The sequence below is a fragment of the Prionailurus viverrinus genome, chromosome B3 (genome assembly GCF_022837055.1).
Source record: "Prionailurus viverrinus isolate Anna chromosome B3, UM_Priviv_1.0, whole genome shotgun sequence".
Taxonomy (NCBI): Eukaryota; Metazoa; Chordata; class Mammalia; order Carnivora; family Felidae; genus Prionailurus; species Prionailurus viverrinus.
Window position 1 is genome coordinate 90,424,425 of NC_062566.1, and position 15,310 is coordinate 90,439,734.

General features: G+C 37.0%; 1 protein-coding gene across 1 annotated transcript; it reads right to left on the reverse strand.

Moving 5' to 3' along the window:
- Nucleotides 1-2,379: 2,379 nt before the first annotated feature.
- On the reverse strand, nt 2,380-3,151 carry RPL10L (ribosomal protein L10 like). The gene has a single exon (XM_047863727.1). It carries the CDS (start codon nt 3,149-3,151, stop codon nt 2,444-2,446), a length of 708 nt encoding a protein of 235 aa, XP_047719683.1. The 3' UTR covers nt 2,380-2,443.
- Between the last annotated feature and the right edge of the window lie 12,159 nt (nt 3,152-15,310).

Here is a 15,310-nt window from a genome sequence, read left to right on the forward strand (position 1 = left end):
AATGATGCATGGTCCAATTGAAGTTTTCATCATCTTCTGATACAGTCACTATTTTCCATAAAACCTGGAAACTCCATTAACCAAATGAGAGTTTTAGAGAGCAACATTTACTTGAATTTAGTTAACTGTACTTGTATTTTTTTTTTGAAAAAAGCAGATAGTTCTGTTTCATTGAAGTGGTGCATGAATATATGAATACATAATATGTTCCCAAATTAAAATTTACATTTTGAATAGAAATTTAGAAATAATGATGAGCTCTGCAAAAAATATAATCAAATCATCCTTCACCTCAACTATCTTATCAATCTGTCAATAACTACAATGACCAGAAAACAGAAAAATACTGAAAAAATAAAATCATGACTTAGAGACATAATAGCATTGTTGCTTAAAAAAGTGAAAGTGTTCTTCTATCAACATTAAAGGAAATAAAATATATATAATAGCTTATCATAGAAAACTGTAGGAGAAATCAAATAATAACTCTTAATGACACCTACCTACCAGGTTTTAGTATAAAATTTTTAATCTTTCACTTTCTTCTTATCTACTTATCTATATGCATAAATAATCATAGCTACCAGACTCTGAAGATGTTTACTGGCTTTTCCTTAGCTCCCTCCCTGTATTTAGTAAGTACAGAGTTCCAAGTTTGAAGGTCAAGACATTTGAGAAGTTTGAGGTCAAAGAGAAGGGTGAATAATGAAGCTGGAAAATATTTTAAAAGCTGCATCATTGTTATATTAACATAATAACTGGGGCATCTGGCTGGCTCAGTTGGTTGAGCGTCTGACTCTTGATTTCGGCTGAGGTCATGATCTCACATTTCCTGAGTTCAAGCCCCGCATCTGGCTTTGCACTGAGAACATGCAGAGCCTCCTTGGAATTATTCTCCTTTTTCTGCCCCTCCCCCCAACTCACTTTCACACATGTGCTTTTTCTCTCTCCCTCTATCTCAAAATAAATAAACTTAAATTAAAAAAAAAAAACAGGTAACTAAGGGACTGTTTCGTAGTGTTGTGTTTCACATTTCAATACAAGTTTTCGTTTTGAAAGACTGTGTGGCAAAAAGTAAACGAGACTGGATAGGAGTCAGAAGATCTGCACAGTACTTTATTTCCTAGAAACCTTGAGGAATTTTAAAGTATCAAGTAAAACTCATCAAGGAAAGTGCTTCTTAGGTGAAAGAACACTGTATGTATATTCATATTATTTACTATTTATCTTCCTCACTTTAATATGGAAAATATTATAGCTTAATACAGCAACCTTGCTTTAAAATATACAAGTAGGACATATCTTACGGCAGGACCCTGAAAAAAATATTGCCATATGCAAAATTTTAGGATTGACAAAGGAAGTTTTTAAGTAAATGGAAATACATTAATAAGTGCGTATCTCAATACCGTTCAGTATTCCCTTTGTTGCTTTCATTCAGTATGTTGACCCTGAAAACGAGTGGTTAGTTTCCAAAAGGTGAGGTCACTGTTGGCAAGATTGAGATTCAGAAGACTAAATAAGGAACCAGAATTTTAAAATATAACACAGGCCCAGTAATTTTAGCTTATGTAGTTTCAAAAATAAAACAAACAACAAAAACCACCTGTATGATCAATGTAACTCTAATGTAGAGCAAGCACCTACAGATTGTAAAGTCTCTCTAGGGTCCTTTTAAAGCACAGATAGTTGATTTGGTGTCATTTTCTCTTTTCTGGTGGTTCTACTGGGACTTCGATACAAGCAATGTGAACTCTGTTGTCAACCTATGACCTTTCTGTAATGAAGAAAAGATTGGACTGTTGTCTCCTGAGTGTGAAATAATGTAAGGCTTGTCTGAGGAAACCTTTTGCAGTCACAACCAACTGTCCAAATGCTGATAATTAGAGGTGATACAAAATTCTAAAATCAATGTGCAGAAATTTATAAGGAAAACATAAACAACAAGTTTAAGAATAGGCTTTTTTTAGTTTCAAAGAGATTGCAGTTGAAATATCACTAATAAATATCATTATTGTCATCCCTATTGTTTATTTTTCATAAACAATAACAATTTTTTTCTCTACAATTCTTGGATGTTTTCTAGCTATTTTTTTATTCCAGGTAAGGATAGCAGCATAACTTATGATGTCACTACAAACAAAACTTTTGACATATTTCCTTACATTCTCCCAAATTAAAAGTGTTTGGATTAGAATTGCAGTAACTTTCTCTGTAAATTGCATACAAATTATTTCATTCATACTTGAGGAAAAGCATCATTTGCTATTGAAACTCTCTTTTCATATAAAACTATTTCTCTCATGGTCTATATTCTAAAAATTGGACAAACATTTAAAAATATTTAAAATACTAAAAAATACTTATTTTTTGTCAGCAAATAAAATTTATTGGTGAGCATGTGAGGCTAGCATGGCCAAAGGAATCAGTGCTGTCAAAGACCTCAGGAGTGCAGAGCTCGCCACCTGTCCAGAGGGCCACGATTGGGAACATATTTGACTCCACAACCATCCTGGATGAGACGCTTCTTAGCCACTTTGTCTTCAAATTCATTAGCATTAAACTTGGTAAAGCCCCACTTCTTGGAGATATGGATCTTCTGGCGGCCAGGGAGCTTGAACTTGGCCCTGCGTAAGGCTTCAATCACGTGTTCCTTATTCTGAAGTTTGGTGCGGATGGACATGATGACTTGACCAATATGGACTCTGGCCACTGTGCCCTGGGGCTTTCCAAAGGCACCTCGCATACCTGTCTGGAGCCTGTCAGCCCCAGCACAGGACAACATCTTGTTGATGCGGATGACATGGAAGGGATGAAGCCGCACTCGAATATGAAAGCCGTCTTTGCCACAACTCTTCACCATATACTTGTTGGCACAAATTCGAGCGGCCTCCAGGGCTTCAGAGGAGAGCTGCTCATATTCATCAGACACCATGTGACCACAGAGTGGGAACTCATCCACTTTTGCCTTCTTCCGACCCAGGTCAAAGATGCGGATCTTGGCATCAGGAACACCACGGCAGAAACGAGACTTTGGATACGGCTTGTTTTTGCAGTACCGGTAACATCGAGCTGGTCTGCGGCCCATGGCAACAGCAAGAACTCGGAGAGCCTTGAAGAGAAGGAAGTGCACGTTCTCACGCCTGCGCATGCGCCTTCGTAATATAGTCCATCTTCCCGCATGGAACCATAGAGGCGCGTTGACAGCAGGAAGACGCTCTTTCAGGACGTCCCCACCATAGATACAGCAACAGTATATGCCTTTGTGGGCACAACTTGTCCCATGCGCAGAGCAGAGGGTTAGGTATATTCTCCTGTGAGCTACCTGGAAATGAATTGTGTTTGCCACTTGGGCCTAAAGGCCCTTTTCTTTCCCCGCTGCCCATCTTAGGCATAGATCTTTTGCCCTAGGCTTTGTCGTAGGTATAAAACACATATTTTCTAGAGTTTATATAAGAAAGGTGTCTCCAGCTATACAATATATTTGTTGTCTAGTTTGTCTAAGTGATTTTACAGCTCTTATTTACCACCAGCATTTAAAGATGAACTGTTATTTCTCAAAGGGTATGTGGTTTCCTTCTCTAGGTAAAATGGTTTCTTGGCATAAACTCTCTGATAAGGTTCAAAGAGATGAAAGTCGAGTAATTCTCATTTGAATAGGTAACTATTGTATATATTGCTTGATAATTGCCTTAGGAACACAAAACTTGGGCAGTTTTATTTGGCCATATGGAATGATCTTATTATCAAAATAGTATCCACAAAATTGAAGTACCAACTGAAATTTTCAACTTAAGGCAATTTGCATTTTCAAATATTACAGCTGCTAGAAACTATATGGAAGAATAACTATGCTTTATTAATCTTTTACATCTTACTGAGGGTGAGTGTAATACTTTTTTCCCTTCTGGTATGGGATTTTATAAAAGTATTATGATCAGGATCAAAATGTGGGAAGGAGGAAAATGAAGAGAATTTTCAAATACTCTATAATTTCTATTTAAATTTCCATAGTTTTGTTATGATTCCTCAGTGCTATTTCATAAATCCAGGACATCATGAAACAAAGTCTTTCCAGTGTAAATATACTAATCTGCTAATGCTTTCTCCTTAAAAGGGAATCAAATACGTTGTGACAAAATAACTCCTATCCTCAAAATGACTGAGGTCTTACAAAATGTCCGTATCAGATAGAACTATTAAAACTCCCAATTTAGGGGCATTTAGGTGGCTCAATTAGTTAAGGGTCCACCTCTTGATTTCAGCTCAGATCATGATCTCACGGTTTCATGAGTTCTAGTACCACTGCAGTCATTGCACAGAGCCTTCTTCCGGATTCTCCCTCTTTCCTTCTGCCCCTCACCAGCTCATGCTCTGTCTCTCTCAAAATAAATAAACTTAAAAAAATTTTAAACTCCCAATTTAGAGAACTTTCCCACATTATGTTAAAGCTTGCTTACCTCTACTTTCTTCCTTTATTTCTACCTTCCCATTTTCCTCAAATAGTTACTATTTATTATCTAAGCCTGAATATGGAAAAGAAGCAGCAAAAAGGTTATACTGCCCTCACTGAGTTTATGGGTGCAGGAGAGGATTTGGATGCTCCTCAAATGATATATCATCATATCTAAGTACAAAATGCGCCCAAAAGGAAAAGCAGAGTGAGCCCTGACAGCCTGGGATGAGGCCATGAACTAGACTGAAGAATGGATAAGGACAACTTTATCAGGAAGGAGACTTGATATAGTGACTGTGGCACATGGGGCTTGGCATGTGCAAAGGCTCTGAAGCATGGAAGAATCTGAACCATTTAAGGAACAAAAGTAAGGCCTGTATGACTATGAGTGATGGGGTGGGTGGCATAAAGTGAATGTAGTGTGTGTGTGAGGGGTGCCTAGTATATCGTGCCGGGCTCATTTTACCAAATTAGGGATTCTCCTCTTTTGCTCAAGACCATTAAAGAGCTTTACACGGGTTTTATCAATCGTGTTATATGTAATATGGTCCACAGACTGGAAAGGACAAAAAATGGACACAGGTCAGGAAGGAAGGCTTTGGAAGCCTGAAGAAAAGAAATAAGGAGGGCTTGAACATACTTTCAATATCTGTTACTTTATAAACATCTTTGTATCTGTTTCTACTGTGACATGCCTCGAATCTATCATAATTCTGGGAAAAACGAGTCTGTGAAGTAAAAGGAGTAGAGCCAAACAGAGTTCATGTGCCATCACACAGTCACTCACACTTGTCTAGGTCATGCTTTGGGTTTTCAAAACCCTAGAACTCTCTGACCAACAGAAGTTGTGTTGTTTTCAGGGCCTGCTTGCATAATCCTTTTTCCTTCATCCAAAAGGTGACCGACCAATCATGGTTTTCTGGAATTGTACCAATTATAGCATTGAAGTTCTATATCCTCCAAAACCCTTAGTCCCAGCCAAAGTGGAAATGTTGGTCACCCTACCACACTTATATGTGGGGCCCCTCACAGTTGCAGGACGGAATCAGAGGGTGGGAAGAGAAGGTGGCAGCCGGATTGAGATTCTCCATTTCCCTAGCCTTTTGAATATTAAAGGAGACCCTGTGAAAAATGCATGAGCCACAATATTCTATTTAAATGTTAAAAGCATTCCCCTCCATCAATTCCAAACGTTTGAGTATCCCCCTACCTTCCTGCTCCACCATTAATTCCAGTCACCAATGTAGCATCAGTGAACATGGAGACAGATGCACATAATCAGCTCTCATGAGCCAGTATTAATTGACTCCAGTCTGCTATCATTTAGCTGTGCATACCCAGGAAAAATAGAAGTGACAAACTTAGCTAAAGCTAATAAGGCACAATCTGGAAGAATAAATTTGGGGATGGGTGGAAGAGAATTTTAGACAGCTCTTAGAAAGGAGGCAGGTAAATATGTTTAGAGTTGATGATTCATCTTTGACTGTGAAGAATTCTTTCCTCCATGGTTTCTTTTTCTTATCCCACAACCTCTATGTAAGAGGTCTGCAATATACTATACTGGCATACTTCAGAGATATTGGGAGATCAGGTCCAGACCACTACCACAAAGTGAATATTGTAATAAAGTGAGTCAAATGAATGTTTTAGCTTCCCAGTACATATAAAAGTTATGTTTACACTATACTATACTATACTATACTATACTATACTATACTATACTATAGCATACTATGTGTCCACTATACTATTAAGTGTGCAATGCCATTTGGTCTTAAAAAGTACAAACCTTATTTAAAAATATTGCTAAAAATTGCTAACCATAATCTGAGCTTTCAGCGAATTATAATCACTGATCAAAGATAACCATAACAAATATAATAATAATTAAAAAGTTTTCAATATGTGAAAATTACCCAAATGTGATACAGAGACAGAAAGTGAAAAAATGCTCTTGGATAAATGACACCAATAAACTTGCTTAACACGAAGTTGCCACAGACCTCTAATTTGTAAAAAAAAATGCACTGACTGTGAAGCACAATAAAATGAAGCACAATAAAACAATATATCCCTGTACTTGTTAATTAGATATCTATCAAAGCAGTAATTAGAATTAACGTTAGACAATCAAATTACAGTATCTTCTGTCTTCATGTAAAGACTGGAAAAGAACAGTCCTATGTATCAGTTCAGTGCAGCACTTTCTTTCCTTCTTTAGTATCATAATACATACATTACACAAAGAGCTAATCCTGGACTTTGTTCTCAAAGAGGGCTATGCACTGGAGTCTAATATACTAATAATGACATGCACCCTCGATGTCCTCTCCTGCTGCTGAAACTGTCTGCATTGTTGATCACTGAGTCATTATGTAGTGTCTCATCACTTTGTATTTGACAGTATATTGTGATTCAGAAATCATGTTCCCTCTTGGGCTTTCAATGAGGTGTGAAGCATCCACTGATGATGAACAGTCATTTTCATCTGTGTTTCTTAGTAACTTCACATTGGGAGCTGTAAGCTCAAAATTTTTGATAGCCTAGATGAACAACTTGATATTTTCCTAGACTTGAGTAGTGAATGTAAGAGTCATGGTTATGGCTGGCCTTGTCTTCAAAGTCAGCTGATTGTGTCTATTGTCATGGCTAATAAGTGGTCATGCTGCCTGTCTCTCATGCACCTGTTTCACAATGGTGCCTTTATATATTTGACAAATGCACATTTTCTGAATACAAATATAGTCAGGTGATTTTAAATGTTTAGTCCCAGGTATCTAATGCATTTACTTTTTTTGGCTGATTGTGTGTATGTATGTATGTATGTATGTATGTATGTATGTGTTTGTTTTTGGATATAGGAACTGAGTATGTACACTTACCTTCATGCGTGGGTAGCATAGGATGAGTTCCCTGCAAATGACTGATTTTTTTACATTGTTCCAGAAAATTGGAAAAAATGGGTGAGGATTAAATCAGGGAGAAATAACACATAAATATGTGCATTATAATTTGATTGACTTTAATTAGTAACTTTTTACTTGTTTACATGGTTAGGATTCATACTTGTGCAAAATTTACAAGCCATTAATCAGTTTGATATAGTAATTGATGTGTAATTTTATAATAATAAATATTTAAGTAATTTTATAAAAAATATAATTTATAATAAATAATAAAGATGCTATAATAAAACATACTAATAAAAATGCTATACTAAAGATGAATCAATACAAACCATCTATATATGTATTTAAAAGCCCTTCTGTCTTAAAAAGGCTTAGCCCGGGGGCGCCTGGGTGGCGCAGTCCGTTAAGCCTACGACTTCAGCCAGGTCACGATCTCGCGGTCCAGGAGTTCGAGCCCCGCGTCAGGCTCTGGGCTGATGGCTCAGAGCCTGGAGCCTGTTTCCGATTCTGTGTCTCCCTCTCTCTCTGCCCCTCCCCCGTTCATGCTCTGTCTCTCTCTGTCCGAAAAATAAATAAACGTTGAAAAAAAAAATTTAAAAAAAAAAGGGCTTAGTCCAATCTGAAAATTTTAGGAACGCTGATCTGAGGTTGGGGTGCATGTGTTAGTTTTACCTTCCCACGTACTGAGTACATGGGCTTCCTGTACTTTAGTTTCAAGTCCCTGTCCATTTATTTAAAAGACATAATTATTGGAAGCAATGTTATTATCTCCCCTACTGACCAAGTTGCTTGCCAATAGCACATAGCTTATGTGGTTTACTAGATTTACAGACATGCATGAAGCAAATATTTAGTTAAATGTTGGTATTATTAATAATTTATATCATAACACCCCATTGTATTTCACGTTAAATGAATTTCGAATCTCGTATGTTTAATGGACAACCTCTTTATCCCTTGAACAGATTTTTTTTCGTAAATAAAATGAACAGTCAACCTTAGGAATTAGCTGTAGGGGTTATTTAATTATGAATTAAGTATTCTAATTGATAAAGCACTGCTTTGGAAGGCTTTTTTAAAAGCTTTGCCTCACCTGTCAAACATTTTAACCCATTCATATTTTGGCCTTACTCTATATCAGTGAATATTGAAGACTAGATCAGAAATAAAATGCCCTATTATTTGGAATACATAGTAAATCACTATATGATTGATCACCTTAGTCCCTGTGTAAAGAATTTGGTCTTGGTCAAAGCTTCTTGGAAGTAATCTCTTGTGTCTTCTCTTTGCCTGGGGAATTTGGTGATAGTAGATGGTCTAGCAGTGTGATTTAGGTTGAGGGCTGACAATGCCAGAAAGAATAACAATGTGATGTAGGTCTTTGAGTAAGTGATATTAGTTGACCTGGAGACTTCGCTAAGCATATGCATAGTCAATCAATCATGGCTACATAATGGAGTCTCAGAAAACTTCTGAACACTGGGGCTTGGACAAGTTCTCCTGGTTGATTCCTATACCTATTGTCACAAATTAATGCTAGAAGAGTAATGTATCCTAACTCAGTAATGAGAGGACAGTGGAAGTTCCATGGTTTGGTAATTCTCCCTGACTCTATCCAATATACTTCTTTCCTTGGCTGATTTTAATCTGTAATAAACAATAACCATTTTCCCTGTAATAAACCGTAACCATGAACATAATTGCCTTCAGTGAGTTCTGTGAGTACTTATAGTGAAATATCAAACGTGAAGTTGGTTGCAGGAATGCCCCAAACTTGGAGTTGATGTCAGAAATAAGGGAAATCTTGGGGACTGTGCCTTCTAACTTTGTAGGTCTCACAAACTCTCTGGAATTTCCATTCTTCATCCTCACTGACCTAATAAACCATGTATATATAGTAGGGCACTGCAACATAAAACAGAATGGAAATCTAGTTTGTGGTGCCTAGTAGATTTGAAATATAATAGGTTAACAAGAACTAAAGATTGTCTCAAAAAGTCATTGTTTTTTCTTGCTTACAAAATAGAATGCGTGGGGCACCTGGGTGGCTCAGTCATTTAAGTGTCTGATTCTTGGTTTTAGCTCTGGTCATGATCTCACAGCTTGTGAGTTCAAGCCCCATGTCAGGCTCTGTGCTGTTAGCCCAGAGCCTCCTTGGGATTCTCTCTCTCTCCTCTCTCTGCCCCTCCCCCACTTGCACTGTCTCTGTCTCTCTCAAAATAAACAAATAAACTTAAAAAATTTGTTAGGGTGCTAAATTAAAATATATATACATATACATGTATATGCATATATATGTATATATATATATGTAATGCATATTTATTGAATTAGCATATAGGTGTGACAAAATTATAGAGATATAGTCTATTTAGTTTTGGATTTGTTTTCTTAACAATGATTTTATATGTACCATTTTTATGTTCTGATTTTTGTATTACTTCAGCATTTGCCATAAGAATAAATATACCTCGTATTATTTTAATAATGAGAAACACATTATATCCTGATATGGACAGATAGATTTACTTCCTGGTTGTCCATTTTATTATTCTATTTATATATTCATGAACTACTACTATAGAGCTATAGCAAAAGCAGCTGCAAGCTTATTTATTGATTTAACTGGAGATCAACATCCAGGAGCTAATTGGTCATAAAGGCTTGCTACTTTTGACAAAGTAATATTTTTACAATAAGACTTCCCATCAGTCACTCAAGCAGCAAAATGTGAATTAGCCACAAATAGTGCCAGTGACCAGCATTTAAAAAAAAATGTATGATGCCTGAAGCAACATGAATTAAAATAAGTTAAATAAACCCATGACCTGCCAATTTTGGGTAAGTATTAATTTCAAAGAAATAAGAATTTTTAATTATTTACAGGACAGTAAGGGGGTTTGTAAAATTCTGACTAACTCTAAAAGATGCTTGTTTTTTTATTTCTCCTTGAAATGGCATAAACTCTTATTTTAAAATAGTTCTAAGGATAATTTAAAGGTGTTCAGGAGCAGAGCATACGTTACTTTCCTCACCATCTTACTTGAAAGCTACCTATATCCTTTATGGAATGAAGTAAATTATTTTGCGTGCATTTTAATAAAAAAAAAGCTAGTGTCTTAAAAAATTCATTTGAATAAGTCATTTTAACGTAATTAAATGGTGTTACCAAGTTATTTCTAGAAAACTTAGTAAGTTTTCAAGATCACCGTGTGGAAGTTCACCATGATACCACAACACATCCTGTATATATAAACTAAGAGAAAGGCTATGCTCAAGGATGACATCTATCTCTTTAATCTTTAAAAATATTTTCCCATACATCACTTGATTCATCAAAAGAATCAACAAGTTAACCTTAGGGAAAGTGTGACCTCAGGGAAAGTGTGAAAGATGGGAAGTAGAAATGCAAAAGAGACTGCAAATTGTATAAAAACAATGTGTGAACTCATTGCTAGGCCCTGTCATTGGGACTTGCATGCCGCCTGTATAAGTGAATGTCTGTGAATCTGAAGCTTCATTAATTTTATTAGAAGCCTTTTCATTTCTGAGCAGGTGATACTACTTTATTTCTTTAAAAACATTTTTAAGTTTTATTAATTTTTAATGTGTTTTTTAAATTTATTTATTTATTATGAGAGAGGAACAGAGAGAGAAAGGAAGCATATGCTCCCATGAGCAGGGGAGGGGCACAGAGAGACAGAGAGAATCCCAAGCAGACTCCGTGCCACCAGCACAGAGCCCAGCATGGGGCTTAAACCCACAAACCTTGAGATGTGACCTGAAATCAAGAGCCTGATGCTTAACCGAGCCACCCAGGCACCCCCCACTTTCTGTTTCTTAATACTTGTTTTCACTTTTACTCCCCAAGTGGTTTCCCTCTCCCATTTACTTTTTACAGTCCCAAGGCTTCAAAATTTTTTAACAATATTTATACCATAACTATGCTCACATCCTTTATTCACACTAACATGTAGATTATAGCTTCCAACCTACATTTTTCTCTCACAGGTTTCCAAAAGCAAAACCTTATAGGAAAATAATTGAGTAATAATAATACAATTTGAAGCAATAAAGAATTGGGAAGAATATTTTAGTGCATGGGATTATACAGGTGCCTCTAAATTCGTGGCTTACATTCTTATTACTGGCAGGAATAAAACTATTCAGTACATGTTGCCTTGCCATTCTTAAAAATCTGGATCCTTACCAAATGTCTTTTAACAAAATAAATTCCAGATGGATCAATGATTTAAACATTAGGATAAAATAAAATACTAGAAGAGAGGACACATAACTTTATTTACAGTCTTGAAATGATACAGACTTGTTAAAAGCAAGACACAAAGATAGAACCTGTAAAGGAAAACTTGTTACTTCATAAAAAAATTTAAACTTTTGTAAGATTAAAATAAATAAGTACATAAGTGTATATGTATGTATCTGTATAGACATAAACACACATGCACATACACTACATTAATGTATGGAGAAAGTGAGAGAGGATATGTGTTGTGAAAAGGTTCCATAGCAAAAGTAATGTTAAAAGAGTTCTGGGTATCTGTTAATGCATCCAGACCACCCCAAATTTAGTGATGTTAAATTTACAAAGTCATTTATTTGTCTGTCACAGTTCTGAGTGTTGACTAGTTTTATCAAGTTTGTCCAGGCTCTAAGCTGTCAGTACAGAGCCCGATGCAGGGCTTGAACCTATGAACTGTGAGAACGTGACCTAAGCCAAAGTCAGAAGCCTAACTGACTGAGCCACCCAGGAACTCCATCTTTCTTTTTTAATGTTTATTTTTATTTATTTTTGAGAGAGAGAGAGAGAGAGAGAGAGAGAGAGAGAGAGAGAGAGAGAGAGAGAGAACACACAGGGAGGATAGAGGGAGGGAGACAGATGATCCCAAGCAGGCTCTGCACTTCAGCACAGAGCCTGATGCAGGGCTTGAACCTATGAACTGTGAAATTATGACCTAAGCCAAAAACAAGAGTCAGAAGCTTAACTGACTAAGCCACCCAGGCACCCCAAGTTCTTTTTTGACGTCTGTTCATGACATTGCAGTCAGATGGTTACTGTGACTAGAGTCATCTTGAAGTCTACATCACTTCCATGTTTGATAATTAATGCTGCTAGGTGGGATTTCAACTGCTGCTCCCAGCCAGACAATGACATATGCCTGCCCATGTGGCCTGGACTTCGTCACTGTGTGATGACTGGGTTCCTACAGCACACATCCTAAGGGAGAAATCTAGGTGGAAAAAATCTATCACCTAGTCTCAGAAATTATATAACAATTTCGTTGCATGCTTTTCATCAGAATTAAGTCACTAATGACACCCCACTTTCAAGGGAGGAGGACTTAGACTCCTTTTTGTGAAAGAAAGAGTGTTAAAATTTGATAGACATACCTTCGATCCACCATAATCTTCCTTCTGGCCACAAATAATTCATATTCTCCTGTAACAAAATTTACCTTACTATAGCCCCCTAAATATGCATCTATGGTGGCATTAGGTTCAGATTTGAGGTCCATGGGTTGTTTTTTTTTTAATGTTTACTTATTTATTTTGAGACAGAGAGAGAGAGAAAGAGAGAGACAGACAGAGAGAATGAGTGGGGAAGGGGTAAAGAGAGAGAAGGAGAGAGAGAAGCCAAGCAGGCTGTTCACTGTTAGCACAAAGCCCCATGTGGGCTTGATCTCACACACCATGAGGTCATGACCTGAGCCAAAATCAGGAGTCAGATGCTTAACCAACTGTGTGGCACAGGCACCCCTGAGGTCCAGGCTTTTTAAATCTCAGTCATGTCCAAGTGTAGATAACTTTATTCCTCTCCATATGAAGATTCATGAACTAAGAGAGAACTAATCTGTCCCCCAAATATCCAAAATACAATGTTGGAGCAGGCATAACACAACTACTGAAGACGTTGGCATTCATAAAGGATGAAAATTGGAGACCAGTGGTCCACAGAAAATAGAATTCTGCTGAAAAGAATTCAAACACATGTTTCCAGTTCCTAGATTATGGCTCAGCCCTACTTCTTGATAAAAATTTTCTACATGTCTTGGTTGCACTCCATGGGGTCTTAATATTAACAGCTTTTAGAATATTGTTTCATTTCCCACCAAAAGACTCTCGTGCTTGCAGCTGCGTATTATTGTAAATATGCTTCATGTCCACTGAAGTTAAGGTATCTAAAGGCCTATTTTCATTTTGTACCATTTCTGTCTCCTTTAGTCCAATACGGTAGTGTTTCCAGTGATACAATTGCCTTAAATACTTTGTAGGTTCTGTGAATTGTATTGGTGTTCATGTCATTGGTGAAAACCCCATTCACAAATCTCTTTGAGATAAACCCTATTCTACCTTGGACTACCTGAAAGGCTGTAAAGGACAATAGTCTTAAGATTCTTAGAGGCCCTATTGTTTGAGGGGATCTGCAAGGAAACCCTCAAAATCCGTAGAGGGCATTTTGTCCTTTGGTTGAGTCTCAGGCACCAATTTAAGTCTTTCTTAGATCTTAACAAAGGATTTCACAGTCACACTATCTTGGCTTTGCCTATAGATTATGTTTTCCTGGCAGTGTCCTGGATTTGATCTTTGCCAGGAAGCTATTTCTGAATTTGAAAATCGTTTGCCATCTGGAGATTCTTGGAATGAGAAACAGTTTTATTTCAAAACCGGTGAATTTCAGCTCCTTTATATCTAACCATTTGTTCATCAAATAATCTCTTTCCTTCTTAATTAATTTATTATTCTCAAATAGAAGAAGCCAAGTGGCACATTCAACACTTTGCCTGGAAATCTATTTTAGCTAGATGTCCAGTTCATTAAGTACATTTTCTGTGTTACCACAGGCAACAGTGTTGCTGAACTTTCTGCCAGGACATAACAACGGACTCTTCCATTGCAATTCCAATAGCAATTTTTCTCACTTTTTGTTAGGTACCCATCAAAAGCCTTGTCAAGTCCCTTTAGGATTATTCTACCAACAGTTTCAATACCTACCAGCATTTTCTGCCACCAGGTCTCAAAGCCAGTGATACATACTTAAAGTTTGGTTTCATAGCCTTACTCCTAGTATCCAACTCTGTTCTGATAATCTGTAACTATGTAACTTCAAATTCAGTGGCATAAAACAATAATTCTTTACTATTATCATTATGACTAAAGTTTCTGAGACTTGACTAGGCTCATAAGAGGTCTTTGCTTGGGGTTTTTCACGCAAATGTAGTGATATGGTGGCTGAAAACAACTTGAAGGCTTTTCACACACATAATTGTAGCTGCTGCTGGCTGCCAGCTGGAGTGTCACTTAAAGCCATTGGCCAGATTTTCTATACTTGATCTCTCTATGGGTTCTGGGCTTTCTCACAACATTGTTTCTTGGTTCCAAAGGATGGCATCCAAGAGAGCATCAGGCAGATCCTTCTGTGACCTGCTTGAGAAAGCATGCAGCACAACTGCTGCCCTGTTTAGTTAGTTAAAAGTTAGTCACTGAGGAGACTTCTGGAAAGATGGAATCTATGAAACTCTACTCCTCCATAAAAGTGACACAATGACCCAAAAAATGTCAAAATAATCTTTTTCAGAACTCTGGAAAGTGGCCTAAGATTTTCAGTACTCCAAAGAGGATTTATTCTAGAAAGATGTCTGTATCTCATTAAGATATATGAAATTTGTTGTAATTTAACTTGCTGTGTTTCCACTCCCCTTTCTTCAGATCCATGCATGTTTTGAAAATCAGCATCCTTGCAACCATAATATCTGTTAAAAGCAGTAGCCAAGCAGCTGCTGGAAAGAGAGGACTGGATTAGGGGTTCTTCCAGAAGTTTCATCTCCAGAGATTTGCCGCTATTTGACTTGTCTGATAGCTCCCTGGAAAAAAACCTTATTTGCAGGGCTGTTGTTATTTGACCTAATTCAGAGTTAGCTCAACG

Coding starts and splice junctions, on each gene's coding strand:
- RPL10L (XM_047863727.1), bottom strand. CDS start 3,151: ATGCGCAGGCGTGAGAACGTGCACTTCCTTCTCTTCAAGGCTCTCCGA.